This window comes from Pundamilia nyererei, unplaced genomic scaffold, assembly GCF_000239375.1.
Source record: "Pundamilia nyererei isolate P.nyererei 1_Seehausen unplaced genomic scaffold, PunNye1.0 scaffold00246, whole genome shotgun sequence".
NCBI classification, from domain to species: Eukaryota; Metazoa; Chordata; class Actinopteri; order Cichliformes; family Cichlidae; genus Pundamilia; species Pundamilia nyererei.
The window spans coordinates 711,441-728,015 of NW_005187647.1; the positions used below are offsets into that span (position 1 = coordinate 711,441).

The 16,575-nt window shown below is 38.6% G+C and overlaps 1 protein-coding gene across 1 annotated transcript in view; it reads left to right on the top strand.

Moving 5' to 3' along the window:
• chd6 (chromodomain helicase DNA binding protein 6) overlaps nucleotides 1-16,575 on the top strand; it is a 96,882-nt gene that overhangs the window by 42,525 nt on the left and 37,782 nt on the right. The window contains exons 3-9 of the mRNA XM_013915025.1: nucleotides 7,223-7,853; nucleotides 9,287-9,431; nucleotides 12,342-12,495; nucleotides 13,472-13,621; nucleotides 13,870-13,935; nucleotides 14,047-14,108; nucleotides 15,894-16,011. Coding sequence (XP_013770479.1) covers nucleotides 7,223-7,853; nucleotides 9,287-9,431; nucleotides 12,342-12,495; nucleotides 13,472-13,621; nucleotides 13,870-13,935; nucleotides 14,047-14,108; nucleotides 15,894-16,011 — 1,326 coding nt within the window. The remainder of the gene's footprint in view (nucleotides 1-7,222; nucleotides 7,854-9,286; nucleotides 9,432-12,341; nucleotides 12,496-13,471; nucleotides 13,622-13,869; nucleotides 13,936-14,046; nucleotides 14,109-15,893; nucleotides 16,012-16,575) is intronic.

Below are 16,575 nucleotides of genomic sequence, written 5' to 3' on the forward strand. Positions count from 1 at the left end.
TTTTTTTTTTCAGGCAGAAATGTCCATTCAACGAGGATTTGGATGCAGACGCAAACATATGCGAATGTCACTCGGTCATTCCACATTCACATGACCGGGCGAGGTTATTTCTCTGCAGACCATGTGCCCATTTTCTCCACTTTCTAAATACAGTCAAGAGCGTCAGAAAGGGCTACAGCCAGTTTTAAACCCTTTACCACTCCCTCTGCTTTGCTGTCATAGGAACCACACCATCTTTCCTCTGACAAGCCTCCATCAAATGTGTACGTAGGTGTGTTGGGGGAATCAATGCTTTGAAAAGTCTGTCTTGTTGCTATTAGCCCCCTGAAGTATGTCAGGCTACATTTTCATCAGCTGCATTCAGAACGGCACCTTTCTGATTCAAAATTTAACATAATCACAATAATGAGTCTGCGCTGGCTCATTTTCAGAACACAATCGCTTCCTTTGCCAAGTGCAAAAATGTGGCACAGCTTGTGTTAGTGACATTGGTGCAGAAACATATGGGCAATGTACAGTCTTTCCAATTACTTACATATGGACAGAGCACACAAACAGCAGTGCCACATATGGCAGGGCATGCTGTCCATAGGACTTTATGTGTAGTGAACACTTGAACACAGCTGGTGGATATAGCACACAAGCAAGGTGAGATTGAATTTTGGCTTTTATTATATGGGAAGTTTATATTCAAGTCACAACACATGAATAATTATTGATTTTAATTGCACTAAATAATTAATACAGAACATGTTGTTCTGTAGTGGATGAAAAGCTTGTAGCAAACATTTGATTTGTTATCACCACACCAAAGATTTCCTCTTAAGCTGCTTCTTTTTCAGAGATAGTGAGGACTTTTTTGTCTTACTTTTTGTGTTTGGATTTTAAACTAGTGCTTTGATGATTGTTCAGCATCATCATTTAGTCAGTACTAATCTCATTGGCTTGTTTGTACTGATCTCCTTCTGTAGGTAAGTTATAGTTCTTCTGATAGCTGGTCTTTACTTTTCCCTAACACTGACAAATAGCCTCTATGTACACATACTTAAAAGGTTATCTTAGCTGCAGAGCCTGGTGTAATCCTTAATAGCGGGTAGCAGTTGCTGTCAGACTGGAAAGTGTAACACTTGGGTAAGTAATATAGAGCACTTGTGTTCAACATTATATCTGTTTAATTATTGAAATGTGGATAGAAACAAAAACACTGTGGCTGGCAGGGCATCAAAAAAACCAAGAGAAGAGAAAATGACGCTGTCAAGTGTACCAATAAATTTAAAGTAACAATATTTTTGTTGACCCTGGTGTTTCAATGCTAGAGTGCCACTGCAGGTTTACCATTGCCAGGGGTTAACTCAACAGATTATACCCACTGTAGTTAAATATTTATAGTGACTAAAAACATTGTCTGTAACTCTGATTGCAAATGTGTAGTATTACTGATCATTTTCTGTAATTAATTTTACACTCATTACTTAGAAAAGTCCAGGACTGCATTCTCTATTCACTTCACCCCTGCTGAGTGGAATTGATGTCATTTGATTTCTCCAATCTTTCTATGGTTCGGTGTTTAAAATAATTGTTTTGTTTTTTCTTACTTTTACCTTTTGAATCTTAATACAATCTTTATGTTTAATATTTATGGCAAAAATATTTATTATACATTTACGCAACTTGGAAACAACTTTTGAATTATTGCTAGTTTAAGTATAACCTTGCTTATTTTGTGGGTTTTTTTCTTTTTTCTTTTTTCCAAGTAGATGATGTTCTTCCATGCTTGAATAATAATGTCTTTATTTATTTGGACCAAAAACCCACTAGTCTGTTACCAGTATACATGCCAGTGTAACAAATGTGATGTTGTTATTCATTAGAAAAATGTGTTTTTTGTTATTTTGCTCCCTTGAATGGTTTGCTTTCTGTCACAGCACACTTTGTTTACAGAATAGATTAGGCTGTATTGTCCTATCCAGCAAGCGTAATGGGACTGTTTCATCTTCAGCCATATGTAAATCCTGACTACAAATGCTTTGGGTGCATTTTCAGGTCTAATCCTCTTATGAATCAAATTTTGAACTTCTAAACCAAAGGCTCTGACTTGTTAAATTTAGTTGTTTCTCCCCAGGGACTCCCGGTTAATTGATTAAAACTAGCACTTATGAAAAGCAGTGAAGACGCAGCAGGGCATCTGCCTTGGGGATTATGTTTCTGTAATAAAAACTGTTTGATATCTAAAGTGAATAGGGGCGTAATAGTGCACTAAATCCATAGTTTGCTATGCACACTAGTAATAGAGTCATACTTTGATATCATTTTCTGTACCGCAGAAAAAGCAAAGGAAATGTCTAAATTGGCATTTGGTGTTATGTTTAAAAAAAGGGGAACATTTAAAAAGCGTCTATCTTGTCATGATTATCTCTATAACGTTTGAGGTGCTTAAATGCTTTTAGTAAGCAAGACTGACATCTAAGTCAAGTGCAGTATATTCAGTATATTGCTGTATATGTGCTTCTTTCTGTGAAGAACGAGGACACCCATGTTATCTAAAGGAACTTCTTGGTATTGTTAGTGAACAAACTAACCAAATGCCTTGTGTTTACATGCATTGTTAACTCACTGAACATGGAGTCATGGTGATTAATCTGTAAAATGTGATTAATTAGATCTTGTAATGTGAGCTAACATATTGTATGCGTTTCGTGAATAACTCGCACTGCAGAAAGCTAATAGACAACAGCTACTGCTCTATGAAAGTGTAACTTCTGGGAGTGCAGGTACAGACATAAATAGACTTGTGACAATAGCTGTTTGTATCAGCTGGAACCAAACATCCTTGCATCATAAACCTAAGTGTTAGCAGTCTTTTTCAGCAATTTATAAATAAGTACACCTTCCACTCATTATGATGATGTGGATGCAAAATTGTTACATTGACGTGCAAAAAACCCCAAACAGCCCCCCCCCCCGCCCTACCCCAAATAATACAAAGTACTCTATCTCGTGTGCAATACTTTGTACCAGTGGGAAGTCTTTTAAAGGCAAGTTTCCATCAACGATGTAAATCAGTCAAGCTCTGCTCTCAAATACGCACGCACGCACGCACACACACACACACACACAGCATATTGACTCTCATGCCCTTGTTGAAACCTTCAGATGGAAGATAAAAGCACATTGAACTCGCAGTGCATTCAGAATTGATCAGTTTAAAATATTGATAGTTTGGCGGATACTTTTTTTTTTTTGCGCCCATACATTTATTTATTACTATTATTTATCTATCTGTTTTTTGTTGTTGTTGTTTGTTTTTATTTTTTTTTGCTAGTGACTTGCACAATGTAATGCTGTATTTTTATTAACGATTAGAGATATTATTCTAATAATAAACACAGGTTTTTATATGTGTTTTTATAACAGGGTCGTCAGTTTACTGTGGTGGTCACATATACTTGACCAGTAATGGAATTGAGAACAATGCCAGAAAAGCATATTTTGCTGTGGAGTCTTGGGGTGTTTTTGGTAGTTTGGGGGTTATTTCAACATTCCGATTAAATTTCAAGCTTTTGTCTGGAAAACATCTGCCTAGCTGTGGTTCTCTTGAGCAAGACTCCTAATGCCAGTTGTAGGATGAGTTTTAATAGCCGACCCTTTGCACTGACCTGCCTGTGGCGCAGCAAAGCAGGGAGAAATTCCCTGCAGTGTCCAATCAGGCAGCACATTATTATTAATTATGAAGGATACATTCATTATTGACAGACTAAATACCAGTGAAGAAAAATGTGAGGAGAATGCACTCCTTGCAAAAACAGACTCTATAATGGAATTTTGTCTCGTGTTCTTTGTATGAAGGATTTAGTTGATTCACATGAATTCACTCAAACAGAGCTGGATGTAAGTTACAGTAACTATATAAATCACTGGAAAGAATAATGTTCAGTTTTTATGGTGTAGATTAGATTAATAAACAATTCAGTGAAATAAATAAGTAAATAAATACATTTAGTTTTTCCATGCTTTTCTTCGTAATGTTTCAGTGTAACTCACTGCAACGACTCTACCATGAGTATATTTCAGCTAAAGTTGCAGATGATCTCAGCTATTGCTTCTGCCCTTGCTTATTCACGTTCCTCTTCTTTTGCGTTTTATTCATTCTCATTGGCTACAACTATCTCTTCTTTGTCGTCTCCGGTTGTTTAGCTGTGACTACAGCAATGCTGGAAGTCTACAAATTAATTGCACAGATGATGACAATGGTGGAGCGTTTCCCTGTGTGTTTTTGGAAGTTTAATTTGCTACTACCTGTCCAGATTTTAATCCCTAACCCAGCTTTTGCCTCCTCCTGAACAAAATACTGACCAGCTATTTTTCAATATTCTTCTGGAGTGCACATGAAGTGTCACATTTAAAGAATTTACATCATTATTTACACAACCTCAGCTATGCAGAGCCGCTGTGTCTACCCACATGTATTTTGTTATACATGTACAATGATTATAAAGGGCTTTTCTATTCTATTGTTCCATCTTAGCCATCTACCCAATCATTGCCTCTGATACTAGCAGCATTTCTTTGTAGTTAAAAAAAAGTCCTTATAAGGCAGTGAGTGGTGTTATTTTAATAGCACTGATGTTTGGTGAACAGCTCCCTGGTTGCCAAATATACTCTATAATATACCTGGATAGCTTGGCAGGTAAAGTTTGTGCATGATATGTTAGCAATCCTGTCAGGGTTTTTCTTTAATTAAGCACAAACCTGCATTTGGACTCAGAGATAATTGGTGAGTAAAGGTCACCATAGCTTCACAAAACCCATAGTTTGTGCTGGTGTATAAAGTATGGCAACAATTTTTTGTATAAATGTCCCAAAGTAGGAATTGATGCTACGATGGAACGTTATATCACGATGGTCAGATGTTCTGATTTTCTGTGCCATGTTAATGTTCTGCAAAGTATATTTTTCTACTCAGTATTCAGCATCATGCCGGAGCAGAAGGTAGGAACTATAACATAAAATTAATTATTGAAATTATTTTAGTACTTGCCAAAACACAGTGGTGCCATAAACCTTACATTGGTGGATGGTGTAATAAATTCTTCTTTCTTATTTTAAAGTACAAAAATGTCCTACGTTTATCCTGTTTGTTATCTCAATTACAAATCTCTAATATCTAGCATCTTTCTTTTTTATATGATTGCTTTAAGTTATGAAGTTCTCATTTGTTTCTTAGCTGAATACCATCTTGAATATCTAATAGTTCACAGCAATTGTTAGGTTTAGTTATGACGCTGCAGAGTCACAGAGTGAGCAACATCTTGTTAAAGCTCTTGAACTGGCTGTGATAATACAATAGAGAAATTGGCTTTGTGCTAAATATGAGCAATATGCCATCATATTCCTGTAGACTGGAGTTCATCATTGGATGCAACACCTTCGAAATGCCTCAATCAAGCACTGCAGACTTTAGTACAAGCTGTGTTTAACCCCATGAAATTGCAATCTTTGTATTTGATATAAAGTAACCAACGGATTTTGGAACATCTTATCTGCATTTTTGATTTTAGCAGATAGGTACAATTTGCCCACATGTTATGCTGACCTTGAGGTCCACCTACTAGTCATGAATATTTATGGTTGCCAATATTTATGCAGTCACAAGAGACTTATTAGCATACTTGAGCTTCGCTTCCTACCTAATTTCAATGAGATGACAACCTGATGTCATAATCAGAGGTGGACAATGAAGCTACCGTAACTTCATCTATTCTCCATTAATGTTAGAGATATAGCCGTGATGGAAATGACCCTTTTGACATTTACAGCACTGCTTAAAGATGATGCAATAATTCACGTTTGGGTCTGTTAGGTTAGAGTGGAAGAGTGCTGTGCTGATTGAGCAGTTGGGAGCAGTGTTGTTGAATGGACTTTGCATTTTTGACTGTTTCAGAATGAGGATTTAGGAATATGTGGTGTCACAATGTCCTCGCAACATCGCGTGGTTTGATATATTCCGAAATTAGGAATATTGCTGAATGTATCACTATTCACTACTTACAACTTTACTCATTTTCCAATTTAACATACAAATAAAAAAAACATGTTTAAAAGTAGCCACTTTTTTGTGTGTGTGTGGCCTTTTTCAGCTTTATTTGATAGATACAGTAAAGAGAAGAAAAGGAAAGTAGGGGATTGTCTGTCCATTTTAACTAAAAACGAATGAACAATTAATAAGATGTTAAGTTTAGTTTTAGTTTGCTGTGACACACCTGGTGAATCAAAGCCAAAGGTCGGATGTTGCACAGTAATAACTAATTTAAGAGTCAATAAATGACCTGAATGTTAAAGTCCAAGAGTGTTTTGAATAGAACATCAGTGTGGTAGCTGGTCCCGGGTAGGAGGAAGAGAAGGTCGTGAAGTCGACCAGAGTTTAATAGGTGGAAGGCATCATATATGAAGGTCCGCTTTCTCAGGTTTCCTGTCAACGTAGACACCTGCTGAAGGGCCTTCACTAGACGATTGTGTGTGAGACATTGGGCGTGCAAAATTCAGTGGGCTTTCTGAAATGTATGCTGATCGTGCAGAGAGGCCATGATTTTGAAGCAAGTACTCTGTGTTCCGGAGGCATTTTGGATCGAGAGAGAATTAAACCAGGAACTGAATGAGAATTTTCTTATTAGGGTTGTTGCAAATGGCAGATTTTTCTTCGATATTAATCAACTACCATTATTGGAAGCTTTGTCTAATTTTCTCCTCAGTTCATCTCCACCGACTCTGAAGAATATTTCCCATACTATTTGGCTTCAGTATGTTTATTTGAATAGAGAAAATAAACAGCCGTGTTTTATTTTTATTTCGTTTATTTATTTTTGCTATGTGTTGAAAGTGAACCAAAAGAGTTGAGCTGTATGCTGTTAAGAGCAAAACAGCGAACTGAAAAATGCAAAGTTTCACAGGGCTGAAGGGAACTGGCGAGTTGGGTGTTAGTTCTCTGCACGGCTGATGCTACAGACATTCTTTTTAATGTCACATGTCTTCATGAGGTTGATAATTATTTTTACATACTCAACACTCTGCTGTTTTGGAGGACTTTTGCTTTGAAACGTCTGCTCAGGAGGTATTCATGAGAAGAATTTAAACCAAGCAGTAAAGTAGAGATGAGTAGAATTTATTAGTTAATAAGGAACAGTATAATGATCAACTGTATTTATGACACGCTCTTCTTTTTCAGATGTTCACTGGCCTCTTGAAGCACACACCACCTCAGGCCTCCGCTGCAGCAGCCTCTTCCTCGGACCAAAACAGCAACGCACAAACTACAGCTCCCACAATCCCACGGGGACACCTGGTTGTGGGCACCAAGGACCAGCTCCGCCTCCTCACCCCTGTGGGCAGCACGGTGACATCCAATCACTGCACCACATCCGGGGTCCACGCTGCTAAGCACTCCGGAGGAGCGCCACGGCCTCCCTCCTCTATGAGCGAGGAGGATGATGGAGGTGGCGGAGGCAGGGTGAAGAAGAAACGAAAGAAAAAGGACAAGAGGGAATGGGAGAAAGCAGGAGTGGAGTGTGAGGAAAAGGAGAGCAGCAAACCAAAGAAACGAAGGGAGGAGAGGGAGCCAATAGTGGTCTCCCTGAGAAAGAGCAAGGAACCCAAGGAGGGAAAGGAGCGTAAGGAGCGCAGGACCAAGGGAAAGGAGGGCAGGACAGAGAGTGAGACGGTGCTGAAAAATGTGTCAGGAGTTAAAACGTCAGGTGCCGCTGTTTCCCCGGGATCGGCTCAGATGCCTGTCAAGGTTCCTGGCAAAAGAGGAAGAAAACCTAAGGTCAAAGTCCTACCTCCTGTACCCTCGAATCAAGGTTTGAAGAGTGTCAAGTGTTTTTGTTTGTGTGGCAGTGACAGCAAGAAGTTTTGGATTGTGTTTTTAATAGTGTAGTTTGCTTTACCTACAGTAGGGATGTGCATGATTAGTTTACTAGGCAATTAAATATTACTGCCCTTGTTAATTGGTACCAGAAATACTTTTAGGTTAAGCTACCTCTTCATAGCTTATTAATTTATCCCATCTGCAAAAAGTTTTTATTCTGATGTGCCACATGCCGTTTTTCAAGGCTGTGTCCGCTGACAGCTTCTTAATGTCTAATGATGGTACCAGTAGTAACTTTAATTTTAAAAAAAAAATACACCCAGGCTGCTTTACTTATGTGATGGTGGCAGTGTTTGCTGTCTGCTAACCTCTGCTGCTTTGAAGTCTGTGTGAATGAGTGTCTCGTTCTGTGTTTTGTCAACAACCAAAGAACAAAACCTTAAAAATGTGATGACAACAGGCGTTTGAGCTCGAACAGTTCAGGACTAATTGGCAGGCGAGGATGATGCCTGTCCTGTTTGTAAATGTCCTTAAATCATGATCAGACATGTCAGCATAAATATAGGTTATTATAATGCGATTGTTGGATTTAATTAAGACCGAGTACGCATGGTTATGTGTTTGCACGTGTGTGGGTGGGTGTATTAGCATTCTTTCAATAGCTGAAGAACAGAAAAAGATTTTCTGCAAGAATTATATCAGTGCATGTTTGATGATGCCAAACCCAGCAATAGACTTAGATGACACTGAAAGTAGGATAATAGAATTTATATGTATTATTGAAACAACTACAAGCTGTATTTTGGATTCTTTGTCACTGCTGCTGACAGTCCACTGTTGGCTTGGGGACAGTGTATACTCTCAATGCTGTTTTTGCGACCAAACAACAACAAAACAAACAACACAAGAAAAACCCCACATGTTCCCCCGTGGGTGAATATTCACGGTGATGTTGACATTCTTGGTTAATAAGAACATTGTGCCTACGTCAAGATTATTTACATCAGCGTGCAGACTCTTCCTGTTAAGTCCTGAAAATTATTGAGTTGGTATAAAATTTAGCCAAGATATTAATATTTTCATGCTCTGCCTATGATGAATTAAAAGAACGTACTGACCCCTTAATCGCTTAGCTGGACCATCAGGTCAAAATGTCAATATTTCTTGTACTTTTGTTTAGTGGTATTTAGTAAATGTAAGCCTGCTTGCCAGCCAAGTACAGTGTTCAAGAATGCAGGGCGTTGCCATACAACGGCCCTAGCAAACTAATATTAATACATGTGCATCAAAAGAGCTGTGGGAAAAAAGAAAAAGAAAAATCAGCTTCAGTTTAAGAATGACTAAAGTTATCATGGAAGTGTGACCACCGCCGCTTGTCCTGTACAAGAGCTTGCATTAACTCACAAATTTCCAAATCCTCTTCAGCTCGTCCTACCCAAGGAGTCCACACAAAAGTCCCAGGGGGGGCACACGGCACCCAGGCCGCCCACAGCCATGGTAAGAACCACGGTCAGGCGAACAGCAAGACGCCAGTCCTGTCAGCGCCAAAACAGAGGGGTCGAAAACCCAGGTAAGACTTTCTGATGGGCTAACAATTCATGGGTGGAGAGAAGAATTTACAAGGAGAATATTGCTATAGGGAAAAAAGGTAGAGAAAAGAGGCCACACTAGAAAACCCCTTGAAGTGCACAATAATGGGGTAAAGCAAGGAAGTCGGCAGTAAACCTGTCGTGTGCAACAAATAATGCAGTTCCTTGGTTACAAATATTTCACTTTGAAGCTACATTAAGGAGAAATACTAAAGAGAGACCCAGGACATCATGAATGCATAGTAAGATTTTGACCTTTGCAAAATAAACCACTAAAGTCAAGCTGGTGATTTCTGGAATTAGTGAATTTTTGAAAGCTAATTAACTTTGGAAATGTGTTTGAATCTTAATTTTAATGTGAAGATAAACAAACACGTCCATGCAAGCTGATAAAATGTTTCTCTTTATCAGCCACGCCATCACTTCAGAGATGCTATTCACGTCTTATCTCACAAACCTCTTATAAGCACATGAGGATGTATAAATATGATACAGATGCATATACCTTAATAACAGACTGTTTAATTGCAGTTGACAACCTTAGCTGTTCTTCCTTTACTGTCATTGCTATTCCCCCTTCTATTAATCAGCTCACTTTTGAAAAGCTGAGCAATTGGAGGGTAGATGGAGGGAGCACTGACACATCTGCCACAAATGCTGCTACTGTCATATTTTATATCCTCAAATAGTAATCAGGCTTTTTTTTTAAATTTAGCTCACCTGCAGAACACACCTGTATTAAAGTTTGATCAGCTTAATTTCTCATGTCTTAATACAGAAACTCATTTTGATGAGTAACTGAAGTGTGATCACAAGATGCACACGTACATTTTAAATAACATTAATAACTGCACTCTGAACTTAACCAGACCTTCCTGTAACCCTTTCGTATATTAACAGCCTTACTGTTTAAGTGGATGGAACCATTTAATCTCTTAATGGAACTTTTATTGTAAAACATTAGCATGCGTACGATACCCAACAGCAGCTGTACCAGATTGTATTTCCTCAGCTTGTGTCTGCGGCCAGGCTTTTATTTGTTCTTGTCATCTATGCACTTTGCCATTTTGAGACCCAGCTTTCAGGTGGCTACTGTTGGTTATTTTAAGAAAGAATGGCAGACTTTAGACAGGATTTCTTTGTGAATTACATTTGTGCTAGGATGATCTTAGATGTGTCACAGCAGCATGCAGTAACTATTGGGTTGTGGATAAAGAGAAAGATTGGAGCTCAAGAGATTGGTGTAGACTGGAATGCATATTTGTGACAAGTTGAGTCAAGGTTATGATGCTGTAATGTGAATGAGAGAAAGGAGGTGGTGTCAGAGAAAGAGCAGGTTTCTCAGACAAAAGCAGTACATGTGCAAGCAGAAATTTATGATGAAAATAGTTTGGAAGAAATGGATTGTGAATGAATGAGGGAGGACAGAAATGGTAACAGATGTGAAGTTAAGAAAGGAAGCAGCCGAGTTATGAAAGACAAAGAAGGAAAAAAACACCAGTGAGTGTGAGAAGAGAAGAAGCTGCCAATGAAAGTTATGAAGAGAATGTAGGAAAGAGATGATGATCAGTGCCATGAAAGGGGCGGGGGTGGGGGAGTGGGGTAGTAAGGATGAGAAGATACAGGGATAATGACGTAAAGGAAGAGTGGAGATAAGAGAGGAGAGGAGAAAACTAGATAAAAGGTTAGAGAGAGAGAGAGAGAGAAGATCCACTGTAGTAATGAAAAGAAGACCTTGTGAACTCTTCTGGCTTGGAGACATTTCCAGGTTATGCTCTGGTATCCGTCATGTGTTGTTCGAATAAAACCATCCACAGGAAGATTAGAAAAGCCTCATGTGGTGCAGCTGTAAATCCATCTTAATCTGCTGCTTTTGTCTTTTCTTATTGCTCACTTTGCCACAGTTTTTGTGCAAAAGAGAGAAAATGTCTTTAACCGGGGCAGGAGATGAATCTGTTTTGCGCCTTGGACTCTGCCTGCCAGTATTATCCTAAATCATTAGTCACCATAAGCAGTTCATGTATCAGCTGCATTTTTGACTTAATAGCATTTGATTGTTATACTGTAAAGTCAGCGGCAGAAGAAAGTGTGGAATATTGAGTAATTTTTCCAAAAGGTGACTTATACTGCATGTCAACATTTTGTTTAAAGTTTTATTTTGTATTGTTTTTTATTTGTGTCAACGATGCTTGATTGCTCATTCGACAGGCAATAAATATCTGTTCGAGAATGTCAAAATTTTTATGTTGCTTCCCTTCTTAGTTTAAAATGAATAGCTTTATGGCAGTATTCTATACATTAATAAAAGGAGTCAGAAAAAAAGCAGGGTTCCCCAAAGGGAAATTGTTTTATTGCAGTTGTTGTGAAAAAATGTTGAGAAATCTACAGAAGTAGAAATGAGACAAAATGACATTTCTGATGGATAACATTTTTTAAAAAGGGGAACAACGGATTTCCATCATACCACAATTTGATTTGACAAAGTGAAAACAAAAAGAAATGATTTGTTCGTTGTAGTTTTAGTAAGTGCTTGAAGCTGGGGACCTATCATTTCAAGTAATTGAACATTACACTTTGCTCTTTTGCGTTAACTCCTTTATTAAAATGTTGTAAACAACGCATTTACTGTCATTTCTCAGGCTCTGATTTTGCTGTCAGGTAGCAGTTGGGCAGTCTCGTTGTAATCTGTGATCAATCAGTGGTTGTCTTTTGTGATTAGGAAATGACAGTACTTCTGCATATTAGCATAAAGAGTAAGAGCTGAAAGAACTTCCTCAACCAGTCCGCCACAAATCCTCAGGGAGCAGCAGAGTTTCCAGCCGCTGAGTGAGAAAATGCTGCTGCAGGCTACTAGAGTGGCGAATTACTCATCAGAATTCCTGCCCTCACAGAGATCCTGGCGCAGCGCCGGTGGAGAAGAAGAAGAAGGGGAAGAGGAGAAACCAGGAGCTGGCTGTCCAGGAGGGGGTGGAGAGTGATGACACTACCTCAATGTCAGCCATTAACATGGGTGGAGAGGACAGCCAAGACCCCCTGGATAATGCAGTGAGTGCACAGCAAAACTGGATAGAGGCTGAACACAAAAGGCTGTTATCACAGTATTTACAAAGAAAAACCTACACAAAGGATAAAGGGTCAATTTGATGATATTCTGAACATCAGTAGCATTCTTAATGGCAGGAATCTTAGCAGTTTTTGTCGTCTTTAGTTATATACCACTTTTAAAACAACCAGAGCTGAACAGAGTGCACATTTAAAAAAAAAACAGGGAATGTCAAAAATAGGTGCACAGACCACCAAAATGGAAAACAGGATTAAATGTCTAAGGCCATTAAATAAACAAGAGCCACCAAAAGTTGAAAGCATGTGTTGAGATTTGCATCATTAAGGAAGGAACATTTGACTGTGCGATGCAGTCTGCAATTAGAAGCAGTTCTTCTAGGATCTACAAGGCTTAGAGGTAGGGTGGAGGCAGATGAGCGCTTAAGTCAATTCAGTATTTGACAGGCATACAGAATGTCAATGCTAGTGCTGCTGTAATGCTTCTCTATTTTGCTGGTGCTAATTTGGAGTCTTCCAGCAGCACTCTGTAGCAGCTGGAGAGAGTCTGAGCTAGCCAATACACCAGTGTGTTTCAAATATCCAGGAGAGCAATGTGTTGATAAAAGTCTTCGTGTCACTGAGAAATCGGATGGGCTTCAGGAGGCAGGTGGAGTTTTACAGATTGCTTCTCTTTTTGACTGGAAAGACATTTTTGAAGGCACAAAATAAAATGGACAAGATTTCCACATCGGAGTGTCAACCTGACTTAATTAGCTTAGCATTCTTTCTTACATTCACTGCAGTATCTGCATTGTATAAGAGTAACACTGATACACAGTCGCTGAGCATAAACATTTAATCATTTCTCTTTTCTTTAGTTTACATGTAGATATACTTCCTCATGCCTTCTTTTTAATTCTTCTGTCCTTTTTTCTCCTCGTATTCTCTCTTCTTTTTTTTTTTGCCCCTCCTTCTGCAGAAGCGACGTTCGGGACGACAAGTCAAAAGGAGGAAGTACAACGAAGATTTGGACTTTAAGGTGGTAGATGATGACGGAGAGACCATTGCAGTTCTTGGAGCCGGTCGCATCGCGGCGCTCAATGCCACTGCTCTGGCATGGCAGGCTGAGGTAAGCACATAGATGGTCATCTGGTTCTTTCTTACTTTTCCCTCTGTTTTGTTATATCTATGTTATCATTAAGGTTTTATAATATTTAATATCTTAATAATTATAGCTTTTAAATACATTTTCGGTGTTTATCTGATTGCAAAAGTTTGTTGCTTTGGAGTCTTAGTGTTAGGCCTATTTGAATAAAACTTTTGCATTGCATTGCAGCCTTAAGCTTCAGTAGTTAATCTTCTGATTCTGTCTCTCAGGAACCACCTGAGGATGAGGCCAACATCATTGAGAAAATTCTGGCTGTAAGAACAGTGAAGAAAGAGGTGAAGGACAGAGAATGAACACACACACTCGGCTTATATAGTTTTTTTTCTCTTTATCGCTGCTCGCTTATTTCTTGTTTATTAGTTTTGTCTCTTTCTGTATCTCCATAGACGTCATCATCAGAGGACCAAACGGAGGAGATTGAGGAATTTTATGTCAAATATAGAAATTTGTGAGTACCTCTTTGACATTGGTTATTCATGCAGTTACATATACTGGAAATTGATATTTTTAGCTGTCACGGATGAGGCCACTTTCACTGTTGTATGTTTTCCTGCACAACAGTGAAAACATTCCTTTGCCTCTTGTGTGATCATTGTTGGAGGAGGCACAGGTTAGAGATGTTGTGCTGCATTGCAGGTTTGATGTCAGGTTAGATCAACTGTTGGCAAAATCGTGTGTTAAAGACTAGATTAGAGTAGCCCTTTATTGTACATGTACAACAAAATTGTGGCTGCTCTGCAACGACTGTGCGGATTTAAATAATAAACAGACAGGAATAAATAGCAAACAGGAGAAATATATACAATCAAGAGGGCTGTATACAAAAATAACAGAAAGACACACATTAGAGAACAAATAGTGGTATTCACAGTTAGAACCGCCACTCTGTCTAATACAGTCTAAAACTGCACTTCCAGTAGCACTCGCACCTGTGAGCCAGCCGGCAGATTATAATTGCTTATGTGGTCAAACAGTCTTAGATCTGCACTGCTTTCATAATAAACCATCACTTAATTTTCTTCCATACTTCAGAGCATGAAAGTGTGTACATGACTGTGTAAACTGGGCATGGCTCTTGTACATTTAGGCAGTCGTCACCATCGTTGATAAAATGATAACTTTTGACTGCACGACAGCTGCTAGCATTGACAAAAAGGTCAGCAATGCCAATAATTAGGTCTTTTGACAAGTTAATTACTGGTTGGAGGGATGTCAGTTACTCGTCATCTTTCGGCTTACAACCTCGCATTCATTACATGAAAGGAATGTCGTGCCTTTGTTGAAGTTGTTAATAGTTTTTATGACATTTATTTGAAGTAATTCGAAGTTTATACACATGTGGTTCTTTAACTAACAGTTGCTTGTAGCTTTGCATCCGTAGTCTCACAAGCACTCAGTTAATTTTATCCCCGAGGCTTAGGTTCTCCAGCCAGTCTAGGGATCTCTTGAGACTTTTTTTCTCTCTCTGGGACCTTTTATTATAAAGAAAAGACCTAGAGAAATATACATTAGTAATTAAGATTGTAATTTACTCTCTGAGGTGATGAATAAAACATGATCAGATCGCTTGAGCAGTAAAACTGAGTCAGTATGAATGTTACTCAGTAGAGTAATATATTCAGAAATTAGAAATATGTAGTAATAGTGTAATATTTGTAGTATTAAAAAAATCACCATTATGCATAATGCAATTGCAAATATATAAGCATTTGCATAGTAACTACATGGTATCCCTTAAACACGTCAGATACATTTCTTGTATTTGTCCATTTATGGGTTGAGGTTTATAGATTAAATCACGTATGTTAAACTGCAGCCACAGGAGCAGTAGTAGAATTTGTTTTGCCGTCTTTCCTTTCCCTTTAATTAGGGAACACTTTCTCAGTATTGCTGATTAATTCCAATTAAGGTAACTACTTCTAGCTGAAAATGCATATTTTAATCACTTGCAGTGCAGAAAACACTGGTTATGTTGAGTGAGGTGAAGGCTGTTCTCTTTATGGATTGATTTTCAACTGTTCACACAGTTCAAACAGGCAAACGCCCGATTGTTTTGGGAATCCACCCATAAAAATAGAAAACTGTACGAGTATTTAAATCATCTTCTCATGTGCCTCTGAACCACTTTCAGTGTTCAGGTTTTAGATCATCCTTTTGACATCCTGTTCTGAGCTGTTCTCACACGAGCTGAAAGGCTAAGTAGCTGGCTATGTTTTTTGTCATGTCATTTCAGTTCCTACCTACACTGCAAATGGGCCACTCTGGAAGAACTAGAGAAAGATCCCAGAATCCACCAGAAAATCAAGCGCTTCAGGACCAAACAAGCCCAGATGAAACACCTGTTTGCCGAGGTAAGGTTAACCATCATACCCTCATATGCTGTTCAGGACTGGATAAAGGGTTAATATTCTCCTTTTAAATGACAAGACAAGTTCATGTGCTATTATCCAGCTAACCATTTCCAAAGCTGTGTTGCCCATAACAAAATAATTATGAACATATAAATATGATTAGTTTGTGTATGTAATGAATGGGCCACGCTGCCTGATAGTTCACAGCACATCCATCCTGTGTTACTGCAAAGTGTTCAGGGTGCTTCAGAGGTTAACAGGTTAACTCCATCAGGATGTGATGGGGTAACACCCTGACACAGAAGCATCATTTGTTCTTAAGTGCACACTTTCATCTTCATGGGAGTCGACCTTGTCACACTTCATGGGAGAGAAACCGTTGTTGTTGCAAAACTGTTAGTAGACTTGTTTGACAAATGGGTTCAAATACAGGGAGTGCAGAATTATTAGGCAAGTTGTATTTTTGAGGAATAATGTTATTATTGAACAACAACCATGTTCTCAATGAACCCAAAAAACTCATTAATATCAAAGCTGAATGTTTTTGGAAGTAGTTTTTAGTTT